The sequence below is a fragment of the Mytilus galloprovincialis genome, chromosome 3 (assembly GCF_965363235.1).
Source record: "Mytilus galloprovincialis chromosome 3, xbMytGall1.hap1.1, whole genome shotgun sequence".
NCBI classification, from domain to species: domain Eukaryota; kingdom Metazoa; phylum Mollusca; class Bivalvia; order Mytilida; family Mytilidae; genus Mytilus; species Mytilus galloprovincialis.
The window spans coordinates 19,237,794-19,263,111 of NC_134840.1; the positions used below are offsets into that span (position 1 = coordinate 19,237,794).

General features: G+C 30.2%; 1 protein-coding gene across 15 annotated transcripts in view; it reads left to right on the forward strand.

Annotated features, from left to right (window-relative positions):
• Window positions 1-24,619, forward strand: part of LOC143067345 (protocadherin alpha-4-like) — a 45,992-nt gene extending 21,373 nt beyond the window's left edge. For 10 of the 15 annotated variants that reach the window (XM_076240527.1, XM_076240525.1, XM_076240528.1 and 7 more), the window contains 17 exons: window positions 7,787-7,819; window positions 9,962-10,033; window positions 10,919-11,112; window positions 11,884-11,973; window positions 12,755-12,865; window positions 13,150-13,251; window positions 13,602-13,733; window positions 13,943-14,027; window positions 14,421-14,515; window positions 15,522-15,710; window positions 16,041-16,099; window positions 17,181-17,265; window positions 17,705-17,827; window positions 18,199-18,254; window positions 18,743-19,021; window positions 21,955-22,447; window positions 22,907-24,619. In XM_076240527.1, coding sequence (XP_076096642.1) covers window positions 7,787-7,819; window positions 9,962-10,033; window positions 10,919-11,112; window positions 11,884-11,973; window positions 12,755-12,865; window positions 13,150-13,251; window positions 13,602-13,733; window positions 13,943-14,027; window positions 14,421-14,515; window positions 15,522-15,710; window positions 16,041-16,099; window positions 17,181-17,265; window positions 17,705-17,827; window positions 18,199-18,254; window positions 18,743-19,021; window positions 21,955-22,447; window positions 22,907-22,975 — 2,267 coding nt within the window. In that variant the 3' untranslated portion in view covers window positions 22,976-24,619. The remainder of the gene's footprint in view (window positions 1-7,786; window positions 7,820-9,961; window positions 10,034-10,918; window positions 11,113-11,883; window positions 11,974-12,754; window positions 12,866-13,149; window positions 13,252-13,601; window positions 13,734-13,942; window positions 14,028-14,420; window positions 14,516-15,521; window positions 15,711-16,040; window positions 16,100-17,180; window positions 17,266-17,704; window positions 17,828-18,198; window positions 18,255-18,742; window positions 19,022-21,954; window positions 22,448-22,906) is intronic. The other 5 variants (XM_076240537.1, XM_076240535.1, XM_076240536.1 and 2 more) reach the window with 1 other exon arrangement.
• The last annotated feature ends 699 nt before the right edge of the window (window positions 24,620-25,318 follow it).

Genomic DNA, 25,318 nt, shown 5'->3' on the forward strand with positions numbered 1-25,318 from the left:
ATCTGTACAATTTGTGTATATTATGTGAACATTCCCGATCAGATTACAAACGTATTTAAGATAGAAAAGTAATTTAAATATTTCAAAAAGTCCAAATAAACAAAATTAAATAACCAGTTAATAATTGTGATTTAAAAATTGGTCTCAACACGATAGCAAATATTATATTGTCCCAATGCATATTGGCAAGTAATGTTGACTGGACTATAACCTTAATAACATTCAGCTGAGAACAAAATTTAAATGCAATTGAATTCTGTGAAGGAAAGAAAACAAAAAACAAACCCCTTCGGTTGTTTCGAATAGAAATCGTTGTTAATGCTACAGCTCGATATTCATAATAGCATCTAACATGCAAGAAAGTCATCCAATATATATGCTTAAGGAAATAGTTATAAAATATTAATTGTAAATCAAATCTGTTGTGTGAAGGGTCAAATCTTACATTATTATAACAATCTTTCAGGAAGTAATCCAAAAATGGTGGAAATGATTTTTTTTATCAATTTATATCAAATGTCGGGATATTTTTTTCTTGTTTGATGTACTTAAGCAGACGTACCTATACAGTAACTTTGTGTCATATTTACATTGAGAAAATTGTTGATCTTTGTATGCAATACTTACTTCAAGATAATATCAAAATGACTAGTAGACATAATTTTAGACTAAAGCCATCGCTTTTGGGGATTTTGATCAGAACTGGTCTTTAAAGACTGATAATTATTTCACAATTCATGTTAATTTTTTTCAGTCATATCTACCATATCAATAGTTCAGTATACTGTTCAGTTTCTTCGGTCAATGTAAATTAATTTCAGATCAATCTATTTTTATCTTTCCAAGTAGCTGTTAATTTATCGACGCAAATCAATAAGTAAGTAATGAACAGTACTGGATTGACTGCAAGCATTATGCTTGGATGTACCGCATCGGTGGATATGTTTGAAAATATACTCAGACTTTATATGACTTGTTTGGTATTTGAAAATAAGTTTGATCAAAACTCGATGTTATGTTTAAACTGTTGTAATACATTGAAACAACTTACTGTATTGAAACATTCTATCTGTGATTACAAAACGTCAAAATACGATAAATTCATGTTAAAGGAAAGTGGATTCAATTTCACACTGGCTGGTGATTTTGGTGATTTTGATATTTGTTGTTGGGCTAGGTGATTTTTTTTAAGAAGAAAAACATGTGTAACCATGCTATTTAGAAGAAAATTAGACTAAACTTTCGAAAATTTCGTAGTTTCGTTGCAATGTTTATACTTTATCTGGAGCTTGTAAGTTGCCTATAAAACCAAATTTGTTTATAAGTTTTATGAAGCTTTTTGCCTAGAAAACACGGTCAACGAAACTAATGAGCTTCATTATGTGTCGAGTAGGTGGTCTTCGTTATCTATCTAAACACGTTATTTTAACAATTATCATACAACAACAATAATTGACATTAGACCTGGAATAGACACTTGAAGAATGTCTTGCATACAACGCGATTTGATTCTTTTTAAGTAGTTTATCGAATTCATTATTTCAATTTCATATGTGTCTTATACTAAAAGACTGGCACTCTGGTAATCATTGCATGATGAAAATGTCCAAATCCATCTATATCTGAATACATAAATCATGATCAGTTATGTTTAGACAAAACAAGAAACATTTTTGTACATAATTGATTGTATGTTATACTTTCTTATTCCGATAGGTGTCAGATCATTTGGAAAATTGTTAAAATATGTATTAGAAACAATTTTAAACGCAACAAAAGACGAAATGTTGATTAAGCAAACATTGTGTCAGCATATTCACAGACGACTCATTGGGAGTAGCTTATATTGCACAAGATACGCTAAACAATTTAAATTATACACAACCTTTAATAATTGACATTACCCAAATGTGGTATACGAATGTGTTTCGGATATTCTAATTTATTTCAAGAAAAGACTAGTTAGTATATATCAGTTTCGCACGGGTAACTACACACAAATACAACATAAGAGACGATTTTTCACCCCCTTCCTATTTTGAACAATGCGGTTCATTTATCACTTTCGTTCAGTGTATTTATTTTAAATTTCGTCCGCTATATCTGTGTCTGTAGTGATGATTTCAATGTATGAACACAAAGTATTCTTGATAAAGTATTAAGTAAGGGATTTCATTACCACAAATTACCAAAAAAAAAAACTGTATAAAAAACTTTCATAGATAAACATTTTTGGTTCATAGTTTGGCTGTACATGTAGAAATCTTATTACAAACCGGATTTAACATCCAAATTCTAACGTTGAGGTCGTTTAAAGAGCCCGTAAATATAGAAACGACCCATGTATGGCTTATGTATTGATTCTTAGAATAAACTTTCTCAAAAGATGAGTAGACTATATTGTTATACAGCTATGAAAATGTTGGTCTTTCATCCTGTCGATACCTATGTTTTAGGATTGAACTAGGTCCTGCTATTTAAGAATGTTTAAGTCTTTACACTAAATTCGTAGGATGTGTACTGATTAATATTTCAGTTATGAAAATATGGTTTATTTGTTGAAATCTACTTTGAACTATAGCTGTTTGGTACTGTGAGCCTAATTAGATCGGTAATTTGTGTTTTATCTTGTGTTCAAGTGCTTCGAGTGCCAATCCTATCAGTAAAGCATTTTCCATCGGAATTTTACAGCATGTTCTTTTGTTGTGCTATGCATCTCGAAGCCAGATTAGGAGAGAGTTGAGGAGTCATAAAACATGTTTTACCCCGCCATATATTTCCAAGTCAGGACCTTTTAATTCAGTGGTTGTCGTTGTTTCTGTCTACCATATCTGTTTTATACTTATTTATAATTTTTAAACAAAATTAAGGCTGTTAGCTTTCCCCTTTTAACGTTTTCACAGTTTTTAACCGGAGCTTTTCGAAGCCTACTTTTGCTCATTGTACAAGCCATGGCTAGGTATGCTTGAATCTCTACAGAACGCACACAGCTGTCTATAAAGAATGAAGTTGAATGACACCAATCCGAATAATTGACATTTTGGAATGCTGTTAATATATATCTGATCTTGACAAATAAGCATTATATTCGGTATTTAGTTTCTATTTTGACTGTTTCTACTTGTTAGAGAACCAAATTATGGCGTCAAACAGTTGTGTTCTAGCAATACCAAATTATGTAAACTGTCATGGCATGACATTGAGGCGATGTAATTAATTTCACTCTCTAATTTAATGTTTAACTACTATAAAATCTATTTCGGTTTACTCTTTTACCAACGTAAATACATATTCTAGATTGGGAGTGTCTGACAGGTGAGGAAATTAACTAATTATATATACTTGCATATGTATATTTGAATTTTTTGAATGCATACACTAAATTGAATGGGTCATTGGGGAAAGGGAAAAACTCGCCGTGTTTATAAACCCATGATAAAACCATTATTTTATGAAGGATCTGTATGTGTTTCAACAGATAATACCAACAATACCACAGACGCCTTTTTTACCTATATACCTTTATATAACGAGGTATAAGGGTAATTTTATCTTCAGAGTTTTATGTTTGTGAAATACCCCCAAAATGATATATATTTGAACACTTTCTCATATAATCATTTTAAAACCATGATGATTCTATAGTGTCCAAAAGTGTAATCAACATCCTTGCGAGTATATTCTTATAAGTAAACAGAACCCGTCATTTTGATGAAATGAAATGATTGCTCGCGTTAAGAGAATATACAGTGATTGATGATAAGGAGATACAATACTGAATTACACAATAAGCCCCTTACTAAGTAATTCTAAATGACCGTAGGCGTTACTTTTAGTGACCAAAATGCTGTTTTAGTATTTTATGTTGCAAATAGAAAAATATGGTAGGCTGCAAATGTTTGCACATGTCCTAAGTCTGTAAGTCAGGAATCTGATGTACAGTAGCTGTCGTCTGTTTATGTCGTTCATACGTGTTTCACGTTTCTTGTTTGACCTATAATGGTAAATACTTTTATAAATTGTTATTTGGACGGAGAGTTGTCTCATTGGCACTCATACCACCTCTTCCTATATCTATAGTCTCCATTTTCATTATTGACATTTTTTTATGTCCCACCTATGATAGTAGAGGGGCATTATGTTTTCTGGTCTGTGCCTCCTTTCGTCCGTCCGTCCGTCCGTCTGTCCGTCTGTGCCTCCGTTCGTCCGTCCGGTTAAAGTTTTTGGTCGAGGTAGTTTTTGATGAAGCTGAAGTCCAATCAACTTGAAACTTAATACATATGTTCCGCATGATATGATCTTTCTAATTTTAATGCCAAATTATAGTTTTGACCCCAATTTCATGGTCCACTGAACATAGAAAATGATAGTGCAAAGTTCAGGTTAAAGTTTTTGGTCAAGGTAGTTTTTGATGAAGTTAAAGTTACATCAACTTGAAACTTAGTACACATGTTCCCTATGATATGATCTTTCTAATTTTAATTCCAAATTAAAGTTTTAACCCCAATTTCACGGTCCACTGAACATAGAAAATGATAGTGGGAGTGGGGCATCCGTGTACTATGGACACATTCTTGTTTATCTTTCCTTAGAACTGTTTGCATTAAAAAAAAATCATGTGCTTCTGATGTCAACACGAGGAGATATGGGAACATGCAATTGAAACGTTAGGCAAACAATCGGCCTAGCCAAGATCAGATGTGCATTTCATATTGGGTCTATGTTATAGGCTTGTAAAGAGAAGAAGATAAACTTTACATAAGTAATACATCTTTGAACTGAAGAAGAGAATGTAGGGCTTCACAATGAATATCAAATATTATGTATAGGTGTTACCGTTTTGAAAAAAAACACTAAAATACACGCTGAAAATGGGCAAAATTTCACGTTATGTTGTTTCATTTAAAATTTCGCTGTTTTTATCATTTGATAGTTAATAAGTGAACTTAATTTGAACTACATTATTGGTTCACTGTTATAGACAATTTATTCATCTTTCTTTTACTGGTTGTTGCAACAAAAAATCTTCAGTGGTTACAAAGTTATGATGTTGAATACTATGCGCTTGTTATGCAATTTTGTACTTTTGATTTTAGCTTGCTCAGTGTAGTGATAAAAGAGAAAAATAAATCAAATTTATGCTATTATGTGTTTTGTTTTCTCTTCTAGTATATACATTATAAAAAAATACCTCATTTATCAAAATTGCAGTACCCTAGCTGGAGATATATGCCATCAAAGTTGGATATACAAATAAAGTGAAAAAAATGTCTTGTCCGTAGACATGCATTCCCTAGTAAACTGGAAGCATAATAACATTAATGTTACGTTGCTAAGTTCCTGTTCTTTTGTAGATATGAAAACACTACTAACATTTTTTTCTACCATCTATTAATAGAGGAAAAAATTCAAAAATATGTCAGAATGTCTTGTCCGTAGACACATGTCTTGTCCGTAGACATGTCTTTTTATCAATATTGCTTGGCTTCATGGGTCTTAATAAGTCCTATGTGTTGTTTAAACTTAGAAATATCTTATTTTTAATAAATAAATGGTAATTTAAGTGTTCTCAATTTTTGTAAAATTACTTTACAGGAGTGGATTTTTAAAAGTGTCAGATTATCAGTCATAAAAAGCATACCTTATTTTACTCCAATCTTGTTTATTTCAGTTGCTGCATACCTTAAAAGATTAACTAAATCAAATGAAGAAAAAGTATTTCTCTCTCTCTAACTTTATCTTTTGCATTTCAGTATTAACAGCAGATGAGGAAGTGTCTACGGACAAGACACTTGTACGTAACAAGTATTAAATTCAATTATATGTCTGCTATGGAACTTAAATCTTATTTATAGGTGATGAAAGTTATCTATTCAAATTAAAACTCAGTATTTTCAACATAAATATAGTCACAATTAATTCTAACAGATTTTTTTTTAACTGAAATTGTCTTGTCCGTAGACATCACCACAATATATTTGTATCCAATTTCCTTGAGTTCAGCATAATTTGATAGGTAAAATGTATGTTATTTTTTCAAGAGAACACATTCAACTATGTCAAAATTGAGTTTTAATAATAGTTTGATTGTTTTAAACAGTCAGATATATGGATTTCAGTTAAAAGAATGTGTCTTCATTTTGGCTTAATCAATAAATTATTGAGATATGTAAAGAATTGTGGGTACATTTTTATATTTTCCAAAATTTAAAAAACACAACTTAAAATTTGATTAGTAACATGAGTAACTTTTAATCTTAACTTTAACAATCATCTTTGAAAGCATTTAATTGAATATCAATAAAATGTCTTGTCCGTAGACATTATCAAAATGTATTTGTTAACATTTTCCTCGAAGTTAGCATCATTTGATAGATAAACCTGATAAAATATATGTTTTTATTCTTCAAGAGAACACTTTCAGCTATATCAAAATTAGGTTTTAATAATGCATTTCATTAAATATGAATACAATGTCTTGTCCGTAGACAAAACATATAAATTGTATTGCTAAGTTTGATTGTTTATTGTACGAATATGCATCAAGTTATTTTAATGTTCTATACACCAAAAGAAAGGTTTTTTTTGGAAGTTTTGTTATTTATAGATAATTTTAGATACAGTTTTATCAGATAATATTAATGATCAAAGAAAGCTACTGTTGTTTGAAATAACTGTGAGTTAAACATGTTCTTGTCAATTTTTTTTCAATTAAAATGTTTGATATTCAATAATTCAAAACATATTTTGTTGTCTTTGTCATTGACCAAAAATCTGACACTGGTGACCATGTCTTGAAGGCAACCATTAAAGAAAATTATACAGTTTTTAAACACCATTTATTTAATAAAAATATTAAATATTTCTTCCAAAACTGGATCTAATTATATAAATGCTTCCAGTGTTAGCCTAACGATGGCAATTTTTCATAATTTAAACCATTTTTGAACCAAAATATCAAAAGAGTTTTTCCCTGAGGTGATACTCATTTTTGACTTCATGTGAAACACAAAATGCACATCTGATTGTGGCTAGGCCGAATACGAAAAGAACAATACTTAAATAAAAGTAACTAAAAAAACTCAGGATCTTACATACTTTTACCGTTCTAGTTTATTCGAGTGAAAAGTTATATCTTAAAGGAAATGTGTCCAAAATCTTATTCGTGATACGCACAAGTACAAAACAAACTAGCTAGCAAAAACAGTTGATAGATATCATAATATAAATCTTGTTAATATTATGTAAAATATTATGTAAAATATTATGTAAAATATACATCATTGTTAATGGGAGATCTTCAATTGTTTCTGATAAATTTATACATAATTTTTATCAAATATGAATAATTAAGAACTTGACATATCATATAAACACATGTCTTTTAATGAAAATTGTGTGTTTCCCTCTGAATGCGTGTTTGTTATATTTGTCGTTGGATTGCTGTCTCATTGACGTATACCTACATCTCTTTCTTTTCTTCATTATTATTGCACTATTTTAAGAATAAGTCAAAAAGTAAAACATAAAGTCACAAATCAATGTTTTATACATTTATCATTATTTATAAATGACATTTCCATCTAATTGACACCAAGACACTTAGCTATCATTAAGAGAATGAATTCCCATCAATCAGTAATGGATACATCAACATTATTTACACCTTCTTGTGATTCCATTGAAGCTATTATATAATGTCATGTTCAGCTTTCATAACGGTGCCTATTGGGAAAAGTTTAACAGAATATCTAATAATTTCTGTTGTTATACAATTATTTTCCAGACACGACAATTTGTATGAACTGTCCATCCCCATGTAAGTTCCGATTGTTACAACCCTATAATCATCAGTACCTGTATGCTGTAATCACACTAACAGCACATTATACTTATTTTGTAATTATATGCTTTGAAAAACCTTTGTATGGCTTAAACAGTAACATATCAGAAGTTTATATACTAAAATGGAAGTATTGTTAAACGAGGTAGCTATTGCAATGGTCTTATTAAAACGTATTTTCTGTTTAGGTTATTACCATTTGTAGTCGATAAGAGTTTATTTACACAACTTTGAATTTGTAAGAAGTCAATCCACGACAAATGATTGATTACTTAAATAATAGTGGATTAATGTCCCATCAGTTCACATGGGCAATGTCACGGCGTAGAGATATATAAAAGTGTTTGTCATTGCTTTTTGAATAAAATATTGTATAACTAGTAAAGAATGATGTTATGAAGTCAACTCATACCCAGAATCTCTGTATGTGCTGTATATGTATAAAGAAAGAATATATATACCAAATTGGGTGCCACATCTGGAGCAGGATCTGCCTTACACTCCCGGAGCGCACCTGAGATCACCCCAAGTTTTTGGTGGGGTTTGCCTTTAGTTTTTATATGACGTGTTTTGTTAACTTGTTTAACTGTTGGTCTTTTTTCTGTTAGCAATGGCGTTGTCGGTTTATTTACACTTATAAGTTTGAATGCCCCTCTGGTATCTTTCACCTCTCTTATACGAATCAGATGTTTTGATTCTCCTTTGGAGCCAATATATAATGAAAAGCCTATCTAAACCCTATAGGAAATAAGTGGAAACTATATTTAATTATACATTGAGTCACGGAGCACATTCATGACATGCGAAAATATAGTGATGATTTTAGGGGGATTTAGCTGCATAATGTAAATTTTTCCTATGAACGAGGTCATCTCGTTTGCCTAAACATAGTTGACCAGTGCTCATCCAAATCATTGTTGTTCTGATAGACTTCTTTATAAATTGCAAGTTTAATGACAAAAAAGAAGTTTGGCTCTGTAGAAATGGAAAGCATTGCTTATGTTAGCATGTGCATGCTTTTGAGAATAGGTAAAATAGAGCGCATGAAGTTAGCTTGTTAAGATACATTTTATTCGAATGAATACTAGATAGAATTCTGGAAGACGACAGAGATTAATGTGTACTGATATATCATTGACGGGACTGTATGAGTATCAGATGTAAGATGACATAAAACTTAATAAAAATAACCAAGAAAAACCTATATTGCTAGCAAAGAACTGTGGCTAAATTCACATTCTGTCAATACTTATTGAAAACATTGAAACAACCGTATTATTGTTACTAGAATGAATTATTGCTTATATACGATTATTTACTACGTAATTCACAGTGTCTAATGATAATACCATCTTTTATTTGATATGATTTTCACCGTAGGATTCGTTGTATATCGGATTTTTTGTATGATAAGATATTACTTCAAACAAAAACCAAACAATGGATTTGGATTTGTTGATAGACAAAAGTTCTACAATGAGAGGTAGAATCAAAAGTTCAATAGTCTGAGATAGAAATCAGAACATCTTTACAATATTAAAGAATTTTGCAAGTAAAAAGCAAAATCTTGAAATGAAACAGCAACTTTGAATAAACAAAGTTAAAATGCAGTACAGTTTTAATGTGAAGTGGAAATCATTTTGAAATATCAATCCACTCAATTCAATATATTGTGTTCCTATGTTACCGAAAATAAAACTATTCACAATCGTTCATGTTAGATTTAGAATGGCATTACAGCAAAGTTTAGACCTTTCTCATATATGCTGTATCTAAAACAAAATTATATATATCTTTGATGGTGAAAAAAGGGACTCCAACACAATCTTAAGTCCCTCCAAAGTCAAAATTCATTTCATATTATATATATTTGAAAAGTATACATGTAATAAAGACAATGTTACAGAAACACATGTTCAAAACAAATGTTCTTTACATATTAACATACTGCAATATTGCAATATACAAATAAATATTCAAACAGCTAAAAGTTTAAGCTATTATAAAATCTTGCTGTCAATAGTAAACACAACGAAAGCAATATTTTGTATTATTGTACAAAAATTGTGTAAGTATTTCATTTTGAACATATTTAAAATCATAATTCCTTATTTACAGATCCCTGTACCACAATATCTTTTGGTAGCTATGAAACTTTTATACGGAACATTCCAGAAGATACTCCAGTTGGTGAGTAAAATGTTTGTAAATTGTATTTAAAATGGAAACATATCTGATACATCCTGACTAATCTTTAACATAAAGTTTCGTCTGCTCTAATTAAGACTCAGTGGCTTGTCAGGTATAAAATATATGGTTTATTATGGAGTTCTCTTAGTAGACATTTTATCAGGTGCTTATATAAATACTGTGTTGACTACAAATAGTTTTTAGTAAACATCTTTAAAAGACATAGTTAAATCTTCAATGGTTTAATTTGTCTACGAGAGTCTAGGATTCGTATATTAGAAAGGCGATGCCTAATATTGTTTAGTGTCCATTAGTATCATGATTATTATGTTGTGTTTTATATCAGCGTCCATTGTCCGTCTTTATTACAATTCTTTGTTTTATTACCGTAATGTCTAAATTCCTTTCTGTCGTTGGTTAAGACAAATTATCCAATATACTGGAAAAGCCTGATAAATGTTTATGTCAGACGTGACTTATCTGGCTTGATAGACTTATATGTCAAACATCATTCTTTGTCTGATCGTTGATATTTCAACAAGTCTATATACGAGGAACGAAAATGAAATATGCATTAATTTAATTGAATTTGAAAACTTTAACATCTTCCTTAATGAAATTTAATTCCTTAGCGGTTTTATTGAACCCCAATTACTCGCGTCATGTTTTGCCATTGTGCAATAACCATATAATGTTAAAACTTAAGTTTATGTTGTCATAGAACCGGAGATCATAAAATGAAACATGTTTTGTTATATTCATCTTTTCTCTTATTACTATATATGTCGTTTACGATTGAAGATATCGAACGCTGTACACTAGAGGCACACAAGTGTCTATTGTCTGTTTAACAGACATTGTTATTTTGATTCTATGTCTTGATAGGTTCTGTGATAGGTATATTGGATACTTATGGCACTGAGAACGAGATCACTTTACAACCAATCAACAATGCTAACCTTCGGCTAGAACTACCATCAAGGAACATCACATTACAACAACAACTAGACACAGACAAAGGCTCAAGCTCCCTATCACTGCGTATACGATGTACTCCAAAAACAGAGCCTTCTTCTACGGTAAAATGTCACATGTTTTTAAGAAGTATATTGATAGATTTTTTTTACTTCGTGAATCAAACTTGTTGATTTATAAACATTACATTAGCACACCAGAAATATAGAATTTATTCAAATCTCTCTTGGATTAATGACTTCTGAACAGCGGTATAATACAGTTGCCTTTATTTTGAACTATTATTGGATGCCATTTCTTCAGAGTAGGTGGACAAAAGTTACAATACATTTTAAAAGAAAATAACTTGTCACTTGTTTACCAATCCATGTATTGTATTTATGTACGTATTTATTTATCTGTTTCTGAATAAAATATTGTTAACACTAAAAGAAATAAGATTTGAATCAATATTATTTTTATATTTATTTAATTTGTTTGTTTTCGGCAGATGTTGCGAAATATTCTAAGTACATGTCCTTTTTATTTCTTTAAAGAAACACCTACATAACAAATTGTAATGAACTTGTATGACGATCAAATCACGTCTAGTTCTTTTTTTATTAGTGTCCATCACGGTATTTATCATATTAATAGCTGAAATATGATAGAGTAGCTATACACAAATAATCATAGCTTGCTTTGTGATATTGTGTGAAAAACACCAATTGTGTAAAAATGAGGTTTTATGATGGAAAATGAAAAAAAACATATCTGATACCCTGATGTTTATTAGGCGGATAATTGAGCAGTCTATTTACCAATTTGTTTACCTTGAAATGTATAACATGCTTTGTCATTACTTACTTACTTACGATACTTAATCCTCCTTGTAGGTGACTGTAACAATAAGAGTACTCCTGGTTGATGTCAATGACCATGCGCCGACCTTCTCACAAGATCAGTATACGGTAAACATAAGTGAAGTAAGTACATGTATCTGGAAGGCTTCAAAATAGAAAAAAATTGTTTACTATATAAGAGAATATACAATACAGAAAAAAAACCTATTTAAAATTGTTTATCCCTGCGATTGCACTGACCGAATATCTTCCATAAAACCGTAACTAGCCTGAAACAACAGACTGTCACAATGTATTTTGTTGTTGTGTTTTTATTTGTCTGACTAAAATAGTCTTTCCCAGTGCAAGGATGAATACTAATATGTATAAATATAATCTTCATATTCCTAAGATTTACTAATGAAAGTGTTATCATAATCATTCAATTCTTGTCCTCGTGAACATAATTTTTCACTATTACAAAGATACGAATCAAACGAGACTAGAAAGTCATGGAAAAGAAATTCCTTTATATTTTAATTCCAAAGGGAAGAAATTGTATGAATAGAATTTCAATTGGAAGAAATAAAACAGTATTTGTTCCTGACGGAATAAAGTGTAAAAAATATTATAATATTGTTTTATACAAAAAGTTTTCACAGGAAAGTCTGTTATTAAGAACAAACATACATCAATCAACCACAGTCTAAAGACAAAAAATACTAAAACACACTCTATGTTTTATAGAAGGCACCTTCATAAAAAAACAAATACTTACTATTACAGCATGAGGAGAAATGAGATTCTGATGTAAATTCCAATTGATACCGTTTTGTCCTTTACTGTCTGATTATGAATGAAGGAAAAACTTGTTTATTAATATCAACAAATAATTTATTGTTTAATGTTACTTGTATTTTTGCAGGATGCAGCCCCTGGTACGACAATATTTAGAGATGCAAAAGCTCATGACGATGACAAATCTGGAGATGGCAATGATTTGTTTTCATACAGTATATTACCTGGTCCTTTCTCGGTAGGAACGATATATTATCAACACGAGTTGGATGTTAAGATACACAATCAGTTTAGTGACATTGATAGTTATTGATTAAAAATCGAAGACGCAATCGTTTTCCTTTTTATTTTCAATCTCTTTTTTCAGTTTCGTTCATGTTAAGTCAAATAATGCAAATTGTTATCAATGTTGTAATACATAGTTCTGTTGTTTTCGTCCTAGAATTGTCTTACCTCTCAAAAAATAAATGCCAGTTGCGGAGAATTCACATTGCTTCACCACTCACTCAATATTTTTTTCAGGATTATTTTGAATATGAATATCCGTTATACCCAGATATAACACTGAAAAAGAATTTAGATTTTGAACAGACAACTTACATGGAAATAGAAATCATGGCAAAGGTTTGTACCATTATTCATATGAACCTGTAAATCAAATGTCAAAAAATATTATTAAACTCCACCTCAAGTGCTTTTTCTGTCTGTTCTGTTGAATTCATCAACCACTTTGTTACATCAAGATATGTTGAACGTAATAAATGTTAATTGTATGGACCCTGAAACCTTATTGAAAAATGGATACTGATATATGTATGCCTTTTTTGATGGTTGTGTGTTTGGTTGTTCTCTTATAAACGTTTGCACAAAATCTTCCTTTAATGAATACTGCTGTTAATATTACAGTAATATTCTACTGTAAACACATGGAGTTACAACATATTATCTAATACTTATTAATATATGCTTTGTAGGATACTCCAGTGCGTGGAAGCAGTTTAAATTCTACCGTCAAATTACGGATTAATGTTAAAGATGCTGATGATTTGAACCCTAAATTTGTGTTCGACCAGTATTTTGGAACTGTTAGTGGCAATTCAGTCCCGGTAAGTTGTTTTTTATGTTAAGTTATAATTCATTTCTTTCGACTTATATTGATACAGTTTCGTATCATCTATGTTATTTTACAAAATCTTGTCGAATATATCTTGATATAGAAGTTAAATTTTAATGACAACAAGATGTGAAAATTGTATTAACAGTTAAAGTAGTAAGAAGTATGGAAATTGTAATTGATTTTTGTTTTAACCAACAGGGAACATTGGTAACAGTTTCACCATCAGCAGTTTCAGCTTTTGATCAGGACACACTAAATGCTGCCGTGAAGTATGAGTTAACAGGTAATACTTTAATTTTAATACATTGACATATGTTTTGTAACTGACATGTTGTGTCTATGAAAGTTTTTGCTTATAAAGATAGTATTTTGTTTTCTTTTTTCACTGTCATCCCTGTTCTCATATGAATGTACATACTAAAACACTGCTTATTTCAAGAAGCCAAAATGTACTGACATTGTACTGAAGATATCTATAGGAAACTTATATTCCAGTCTTATGTAATTAAAATATGCAGTGGCGGATCCAGGGGGGGGGGGGGGTTCCGGGGGTTGGAACCCCCTTTTTTTTGGCCGATCAATGCATTTGAATGGGGACATATAGTTGGCTGGATCCGCCACTGATATGTCTATTTGTTCTGTTGAATGATTGAGATATTTATCAATTTATTTTCAGATCCTAAAGGAAAGTTTACTATCAATGATCAGACTGGTATTGTAAGTGTTAACGGACCGCTAGGGAGTGACGCTAACGCCATAATTATCCTGAAGGTAAATATGTCTGATAAAAGGTAATCCATCAAAGTGTATCGGAAGCATGAAATTATTTATCGTGTTGTTTTTCATTTTTTTTTGTACCTGATCTAACCAATATATGATACTTATATACTAAATTAACCAAACTATACCAACTCATTAATTTGACAGTGATACTGTCTGGTAAATTGACTTCAGCATACATTACCATCTGTTTCAATGTTTTCATAATTAACCAATGATAGCTGATATAGCAGTGCAAACTAAGTCGGTTGTGATGATTAGAAATAACCAACCATAGCTTAATTAAATTTTTATTACGTTTTGTTTTCAAAAAGGATCGGAAATATTTTAGTCACTTATTTTATAATCAATGTGATTTAATTTGAGTAGTAAATGGAAAATTCCAAATAACAAAATAGGATGGTAGAAAATTTAAATTAGAATTAAATACTGAATATGGTAAGTTAAACATGCATCCCTTCGAATTAAAACTGCACTTAGTACAAAGAACAAGTTTGTGGAATTTCACAGAGATGATAATTTTTGTTATCTGTTGAAGATCTAATAGAGTATACATTTCATTGGCACTGATGTTGTGCACAGACGAAAAGGACGCTCTCGTTCGTTAGTAATTAAAAAAAAAATAACAAGTCAGTATCACTAGAGAGATTTACTGTGTCATGTTTAAAACAGTTTCTTCGTCAACTTTCAATATTTAAACTTCTTAGCAACCAGAAATGCATATATTGTTTATATCACAATTATAGACTTGAAAAATATGCATTTAAGTGTACTCTCATATTCTGAGCTTTGTTATATTACGCGGTCTGTTCTATAACTGAAATAATCATTAACTCAATTAGCTTTTTTTAATCGTTATAAAACTGTAAATAGATATTTTAGAAGTATTTGCCCTATACAGCGAAGATGGATTTTTTAAACACTAAATATGATTAAAGAGAATTTTCAGATGCTAAAGTTAACACAATGTGTAATTTTTACATGTTCCTTTCTTCAGGCAATACAGACAGATAACCCATTTCGCTGGTGTATATCAACACTAGCTATTGATATAACTGGAGTACTGCCACCACCAACCCAAAATGAAACACTTCGATTTCAGTTTCAGCGGTATAATGTTACATTATCTGAAAGTACTCCAGTTAGTACTATTGTCAAGTCCTTGCATCCCACTGGACAAAAGAAGGTATTTATACATTTTGTCATTTGATTTCCAAATAATCATTAACATTTCCATATATCTTTCACAGAGAATACAGTTATTAAAAATGTGTTAATGCATTTTATCAATATAACTTATTTTAAATGACATATTAAACAGAGAAAGTTTTAAAACACTTAAGGGTCTCTTTATCACATTATCCTCGAGTTCTTTTGTTCTTTTTTAATATAACGATCTTCAATATAACCGTCGATTTTAGATCTTAATTTCGATTATATGGACTAGAACCTGTAAATACTTTGATGGTGAAACTTTTTGAATGCAAACAGATAATGTTATTTTGTTTTATTTTAGGACAGTACTTTATCATACAGCATAATGGAAAATCAGAATATTTTTATCATACAATCAAGGTTGGGATTTTAGTGATTTCAAAACAATACTTACAAAAGCACCACAATCCCGTAATTGAACTAGAGGAAGAAATGTTTACTTAACAAAAATACCGAACTCATAAAGGGGAAATCCATAAAAAAAACTGACATAACAATATCAATCTACGGAACAAGTGAACAACAACATGCTATATTTTTTACTTGGTACAGCCATGCATTTCCAGAATTAAATTTTAAACCTGAATATATTGTCAACTGCCGAGTGGCGCGGATATATACCCGACGTGGCATAGGCATTTTACATTCAACCGTTCAACTGGCTAGTGACACTCATATTGCTGACAATACATTAGCAATTTCAAAGGACACAGTTGTTACACTTATCTCCTAGAGAATCTCCGTTAAACTTCTGCTCACAGAAGGTAACAACCAATCAAAGATACAAGACTTTTATGTTTGTACACCAGGCGCGTTCATTCCTTATATTCAATAATAATACGTGTTGATTGGTAGCTAGTATACATAAATACATAACTATGAGTACTGTAAATGTAAAATTTTGCTGGTATGAGTATATAGCTTAGATATGTAACTAACATAACACATATCATCGACTTGTCAATCTGTTGTATTATATTTCATGGACAGATTAAGCGATTATAATTCGAAGTAGTAAAAACCTATTTATTATCAGTCCAGAGAGTAAAATTGTATTTAAACATTCAAATGACCTGCACATATATAGTTTTTACAAAGTAAAATCACAAAAATACTGACCTCCGAGGAAAAATTCAAAACGGAAAGTATTCTAATCAAAAAGCTCAAACACATCAAACGAATGGATAACAACTGGCATATTCCTAACTTGGGAATTATATAAATGTGGGAAATGGTGGATTGAACCTCGTTTTATCGCTAGCTCAACCTCTTACTTGCATGACAGTTGCATCAAATTCCATACTATTAACAACGATGCGTGAACCACACAAACAGACATAATAGGTAAAAATGTCAAAAATATGGGTACAGCAGTCAACATTGTATTATAATCTTAATCACAATAAAACAATCACAATTGTTAGAAATTGTTTGTTTGTAGTGGCGACATTGTACTTGGAAAAGCTTTGGACTATGAACAGCTTCAGTACTATAAGATCACTGTTACTGTTACTGATGGACAAGATGTAAGTACGAGGGTGCGCACATTATTATGGGATGGATAAATATATTATTTATAACGAATTTCTGTATCATTAATAATCTTTCAAACCAAAAATGTATCAATACATTGGACAGTATTACATTTATACTAGTATATTAAAGAGTATGTTTAAATATGAATGATAATCGTTAAAAATAAAGTAGATTGCATATACCAAAGGATCAATCAAAAAGTAAAAGTAACGACGAAAAACTCAAGTCTACAAAGCACTACATGGAAAACAAAGATTTTGAGTAACATAAACCCATCCAAAAACTGGTCACAGTAAGTGTAAAATTCGGTGATGTATGGAATGAATCGAGGGAAAGATGACGGGATTAATGATAAAATCGCAACATGAAATTAGATTTGTCATACCTTTATTACTTCTTTAAAGTTCAAAATGTTCAATTCATTTACAGACAGCCATTTCAACAATCAACTTTTATGTGGTGGATGTTAACGATAACAGTCCTGTTATAGGAACACCAACTGTTAGTCTGTCTGCAGAACGTGTTAAAGGGACGGTTTTAACTATAATTGAGGTATGTGTTTTATTACTTTATAGTAGTTTGATATCAAACTGAGCATGCTATAGTCTTACTGTAGCCGTTTGGATTGACACTTAAAATGATTTTTTGTTAATAATTTAGATAATAGTCGTTTGGTTTTGTAGTCATAATACACACTTTGTATTTCATTTCGTAAAAACAAACTTTGTTTTGAAAAAATAACGAATAAGATATATGCATAATATAACATAATCATTTTTTCCTTTGGTAATTTGTTGTATAATAAGATGGTAAAATTTATTCAACGTTGCTGTAATAGATGAATTGAAATAATCGCGATTCATGAATCTGCATTTAAAATTAATTAACCAGGTGGACAAATCAAATGGTCAATTATATTGTAGGTTACAGACAAAGACGCCAATTCTCAGTTTACATTCCAGTTGTTAAGTCATACAAGGTAAGTTTATTTGAAATTGACGTTGCTTATTGTTTTTAACTATATCATATATTGGTTTGTCACTTTTTTGTACTTTGTTGACCATGAAGATAGAATTATGCATTTTCTCTAGATAATTTAACTGCTTATTTTACCAATAAAACAGCAACATTAATAACAGATAATTACTCTCTTTTGTAATCAATGCATTTAATGTATCCGGGTGCTGGATTTTCTCGCTATGTTGAAGACCCATTGGTGGTCAGTGGCTATTTTTGGCTCTTTGTTTGAGATGTTGTCTCTTTGCCACATTCCCTATTTTCATTCTAAGTTTTATTATTGAAATATTTTTAGAATATCCTTTTGGTAGATGTGACTTCATTTATTTATAATTCATAATCATCTATACAGACGAGACATTATAGCGTTTTAGGTTTTGTTTTGTCAAACATCTTAAGCCTGTTGATAATTTCGTTTTCTAAATTAAAACAGTACTTAATTATTTTTAGTTTATTTGCTGTCGACTTGATTGGACAAGTTTCTATAACTGGTTTACCAGAGGAGTTAATCGAAGACAAATATATTTTGACTGTATCTGTGAAAGATAATGGGGCACCTGTTCGTGAAAGTATTGCCCTGGTAATTGTAAATTTTCCAGCATCTTCACAACCAGTAGCCAAGGCAGCAATTATGACTGAGAGCAGTGATATTTTAGCAATAGGTTTAGGTGCTGCAGCGGCGGTTTTATTCATAATTGTTATTATACTTATTGTATACATCATAAGGAGGTAAGTTGGTGTAACATGTCATAGCTTAAAAAAGTGAAATAAAAACAATACCGACTTCAAGGCAAATTCAAAACGCAATGTCCTTTAAAACAGCTCAAACATTCAACTATCATATTTCTGACTTGGTACAGACATTTCCTTATGTAGAACATATAACTGTACCCTTACAGACCACGCAATGGGTGTGTTTTCTACTAACATTTTTCATTTATAGGTTGTAGTCCCTCTAGCGTTAGTTCTCAGTATATTTTAAAATTCATCTTAATGGAGCTGGCTTCTCAGTTTCAAAGAAATTAACTTTTCAAAACACTAACATATATTGATAGGGGATTAATAAAGGAATCAAAAGAGCAAAAAAAATATATAGGTCACCGTGCTTGTTTTCGAGATATTAGCCATTGAAATTTTGGCGGGAAAATGTTTTCTCTTGATTTTTCATAGCTTTATCATTGACAAGGCTAAGTCTTCAAAAACTATTAAAAAGTAATTAAAATTTTATAAGAGTTTAACAGACAGCTTATCATTATGTAAAAGAATTATAAAAAGAAATAGGGGGGTCACCGGGCAAATTTTGTTAAGGCATTCAAATGGATAAAACCAGAGGATTCCGAAAATCTGACCAAAATTCCAAAACATGACAAGCGAGCTTCCTTAAAAGAAGTAAGAATTCATGTTATTTCTACTATATTTTTAACTCGGTTTGATATCCATTCCAGCCAATTTGCATTCTCTTCAAATGCTTGTTTTAAAAACACAAAAAAAAACCAAGTGCATTCGTATCTTCATTTTAAAATTGTAACCTATACATCTTTACTTGAAAAAAAATTATAATTGAAAATGTTATTATTCTTACACTTTGCTACAATTATCCTCAAATCATTATTCAGCTCATGATTTGTATTATTCAACTTCTATTAAATTCTTCATAAAACAATCCCAGACGCTTCAGCTCAATTTATCTCTTTATAGATTATAAGTATACTTCAAACGAAAGCTTAGAAATTTGTTGAAGTATTTTGAATTTGAAAATACACAAATTAATCTGATATAAGTTGCATTATTATTTTGTTTTAGTACAAATTCTTTGAAATTCTCCGAATACTAGACAGGCCTGTTTGTGCCACTATTAGATCGTAATTATTAACCCAAGAAACGAAAATATAAAAAAAACACTTTTTTCATTCAATGAAGTGTTTTGATAAATATTGATATCATTTTTTCAATTCTAGTCTTAATAATTTTTTATTCACTAATAAAAATAACATTGAAATATTAAATATGTTCACCCTTAAATGATTTTAAAATCTCAATATTTTGTATTTTTTTTAATACCTGTTCTTTTTGGCAGAACATATATGGTAACGTTTGAGCAATTCCGATGGGGACAAATTGTGCTTCCCTTGTAAAAGATTTTGTGTCGTCACAATGATAAAGTTATCATTATTTGAGATTCTTTAAGTAGTATCAGATAACAAATAATAACTTCCATTTGTCGTATCCTTTATTGTGTCTTTATGAAATAACTGGATGTTACATATTTATCATTTGTACAACCACCGACGGTTGCCACTAGTCGAACAAACAGGGAGCTGCTAACTTTCATAAGCACGAGTTCGAATCCTTTTTATTAGTGTGTTTTTTTATTCAATCTTTCGTTGTGTATTGGGTTAATGCTGGTTGTGTTATGGTTAGTTTCTGTTATGGTAATGTCAGTCTACTAGACACTTAATATTTGTTTTAATTATCTCGTTTGTTGTATCTATATATTACTTTGTCATACAACTGAGAGGTTTCGCTGGCTATAAAACCAGGTTTAATCCAATATTTTGTACATAAGAAAATGCCTGTACCAATTCTAGAATATGAAAGTTGTTATTTATTCGTTTGATGAGTTTCAGCTTTTGATTAAGGACTTTCCGTTTTGAATTTTCCTCGGAGTTCAGTATTTTTTTTATTTTACTTTTTTAATGTTAGTTCATTTTTTAACTGATCACAACTCAATGAAATATCATTGAATATACGCGTTTAAGATATCTTTAAATTGTAGAAAAGATACATACATTGTATCTTAAAAACATTTATTCTGAATATTCTGATTAATTTATATGCATTATCTTTATATACACAGCTTTCATTATTTGTCTTTAGATATTCATTTTTTTTTCACAAAATGTTCATTTTTAATACAAATATGAAGACATATTATCTTAAATATCTTCTTTTCAAAGAATTTTTAAAAAATGATTTACATCCACACTTTAAATTAAAATACAAAACAAAGCAATCAAGTTTAGGAGGTTTTTTTTCTTTCAAATCAGCCCAATAACGCATTCTTTTATAAACTTGTTCCACAAATCCATAATGATAAACAATATATGTTTATAGCAAGTATTGAAAAAATGACAATATTTGGTAAGCAAGTGATAGTTTTATGGCAGTTGATACAAAATTCAAATTAGATGACGAATCAACTTACCTGAGCTCTAAATTCAAATGCATTTAAACAAATCTAACAGAGAAAATATAACATAAAAGTCAATTTCGCGTTAATTTTAAAATAAAATACAAAAACTCACACACGAGCGTCAATTTAAAAAACCCTACTTTTTAAAGTTAGTTTGTTTAAATAGATTTTTAATCTTTTCAATATATTAAAATTGACTATAAAGGGACTGTTCCTTGTCCTTCAACTGACTTTTTTTTTGCTTCTACCTTTTTCAGTTTACTTAACACCGATTTAAATTTATTTTAAAGTCATAAGCGGAGCACATCTGTTCAAGATTTGATTTCTTTACACACAATAATATTCATTCAGAAGGAGAAATCAGCGAGTCCGTATACTTAGACAAAATACAAAAATTTCAAATTGAAGTTTCATATTATCTCCGACTGTTTTAAAATTCATCTACTTTAGATAACTGATTTTCTTGCAGACGTTTATATGCTGCTGAACAACTAGACCGAGTGAAACACCAACGCGGAATGAACCCACGTGGTTTAACATATAGACCGGGAGATCCTTCACCAGTGCCATCACATTTTGATTTAAAGTTCAATGGTGACCTGGAAGAAACTTCTGAAATAGATGGATCCACAACCATTCAAGACAATCCACTGTCAGATAGTCGTTATCGATATGGTTATCCCAATTTAAATGGTGACGTGGATTTGGATGCTGGTGATGAAGAGATCCATATTGACACTGCGGTTGTACCCTTTGAAAGAGAAGACTATTTCAGGGGAAGTGGACGAATGAAAACATTCGGTGGTGGTCACGAGGAATGCAATAGTAGTGATAATAGTTACGCTAGCGATAGCACTGGGGATAGTAACAAAGGACTAATGAAAAACCTGAAGAAACAGGCATTAGCAAATGGGTCAGATAAAATAGGAAATACAAACAGAATACCTTCGTATATGTCGGACGTAAGTGTTCTTTATTAAGGGCTTTGAACACTGTTAATGTACCTTTCATGATCATTGAATCTGCAAATTATGTTTTTTTTTATTGGAAAAAAAAACAATCGTCGAGTTTCAAAATCACAAATTGGAGTGTTTGTGGTAAAGCTAAATCTTGAAAATCGATTTGGACGTACAGAATTAAACAAAAGTGTTATTTTAATTCATTTAGAAAATCATGTACAAAACAGTGTTTGACATGCTCGGAAGATTATTGCGATTAATTTGGCAGCTTATTTAAAAAAATCTTTTCGAAAACACGCAACATACATACACCAACACAAAAAACTAATTTAACCGACCAGAAAACAATATATTATTAACGGTTTGCTTTCTGTGAGACACAAATTCAATTCTGAAATGTTTTTTGACATAGGAGTTTATAAAATTGTCTTTTTTTATTCAAATATCAGTTTTCCCTTACAGAGTGTATTAGAAAGTAGACTGGGACAGAAATCATCGAAAGAAAAACCAGAAATAACAGTTTACTTCTGATACATATTTGGAAACGACATGTGCAATAATTTCATTCCTATGTAGGATATAAATATTTTCATAAATTATGTCAGTTCAATTTCATTAATGAATATTTATAGTCACGTTTACCTAAATCCAGGTGCTAAATTGGGATTTGTTTACATTATATCAGCATATATTTAAGTTTGTTTTGGTTAATGTAAATGATATTATGCTCCTTTGCCGATCATGTATAATTTGTAATTTACTTTGATCTTTTAACTAACATATATAACAGTTTTCTGAAATTTGTGATATTTTTGTACTACAATTTATGAATATTAATCTTATATTTCTATATAATATCCTTCAGTTTTCTATATAAATTTACAGGAATTAAAACAATTGTTTTCATAGTAAGGTCTTTTGAAAAAAATGTTTGTTTCTCATGTTGTCTTTTTTTAAAGTATGGTAGATGCTGGCATTTGCCATATGCACTGTCAAAATTGGTCTATCGAACATATGTCTTGTTTGTTAGGAATGTTCTACTTTCACATCATTCAAGTAGTAAGCAAGAGTTGGTTCTGTTCATTTCAAATATTTCCAATATATGTGAAAATTGAAGTAATATAGGTTTTGCTTGTTGCAATCAGCTCGGTTCGTTTTCTTTTAATTACTGTGTTAATAGAGTTTCAGTAGCTGTGTCTATTGCATTTGTTACACAATGAAATTGTTGACTTATGCTATAGTACACTGCCCTATATACGACTGTCTCTTATATTGCATAACCTTCTTATCTTCATATTATAATAAATTATTATTTTTCTTTTGTACATTAATTTACTCTATAGTTAAAGAACCACTTTTTATTCGAAAAAAAAACAAAGATTGTTTTTACATCTTATTTGTTTTATCTTTGTTTAGAAAGTCTTATTTTGTTACATGTGTGTTTTAAAGTTATTTATGGTTTCTATCCCTTTTACATGTTATATGATTATAGCAGACATAAAATGAATCATAACAAAACGTATTGATTTTATTTAGATGACCAAATTAAAAACTTATAGTATATTTTTCTAGGACAGATTTAAAAGTGATTGATGATCTTTCAAAGCATTGTGATGTCTGTGCATTATGTGAATGCTCTGTATCTATTTGAAATCTTTTATCTTAACTGGATGATCAATTCCACCCTACCCCAATAAACAATTCCTGAAAATAATAATCTTACCTCATTTGCTGGTTTACAGAATAAAGTTAAATTGTTTACTTGTCTTTTTTTCAAGCAATCAGTAATGTACTACAATTATTGAAACAATTAACCTGTATACACATAAAAAGTAGTTTTTATATATTTGTATATATATGTGTATTTTACGGAAATCTTATGACTTCCACGTTTTGAAGATATGTGAAGGTTTCATAGAATTTCTTTTTTGATTCCTGAAATAGTTTCCGTTTTTATTTTAAATGTTTAACGGAAATAAAAATGTATTATCTTAAGTACAATCCTTTTTTCATAGTGTGCAGAAACGGTTTTTTTCTGACATTCCCACAGTTACTGAAATTTATAGTTGTTTTTGTTTACTTTTGACGGAATGGGTCAAAAGATATAGTATTATATATTTTATTTCATGTAAGATGGTTGATTAATTAAACAGACTATTAAATTGATGACCAAGATATATGTCTTGCCTCAATTGTATGTAGTAATAGTAAAGTGCAACGTTGTATTTAAAAATGACAAGGCTTTAAACTTCAAATATACAAAACAACATACTAGTAATTATAATGGAAATGAAATATATGCCAATGCTTGTACAACTACATGTCAATTATCACTGACTTATCATTAATTAATGTCTCTTTAGTTGCACTTATCAATGCTATCATGTCAAATGTACAATAAGTTCCAAAGTCAATAGAATATGACCAAAGGGAGAAGGCAAAAATAGAATACATGGCACCCAGGTATGCAAATATTTAAAAACTACATACTAAATATCATTGACTTTTTTTAACTGTTCTATTTACAAACTTTAATAAATTGTTGACGGTGTCTTCGGAATGGTCATACCACAAGCATGCTTTCGCTATTTTGTCAGTCCGTGATTTCCATCTGTAAAAGACAGACTGAATAATTGTTCTAATTGAAGTTTGATCCATCTGTTAATTCTAAGAATGACCAACTTCATACCACTGACTATAAAAGAGGCCGGAGATACCAGGGAACATAAACAACTGAAAAGACATGTAGGAAAACAACAAAACTATGGGCTATTTTATGTACCCTAGAAAAGAACACAGATTCCTATCTACATGTGTCACACTTTTTGTGGTGTTTTCGACAACTACACGACGATATGAAAGAAATCAATTTGT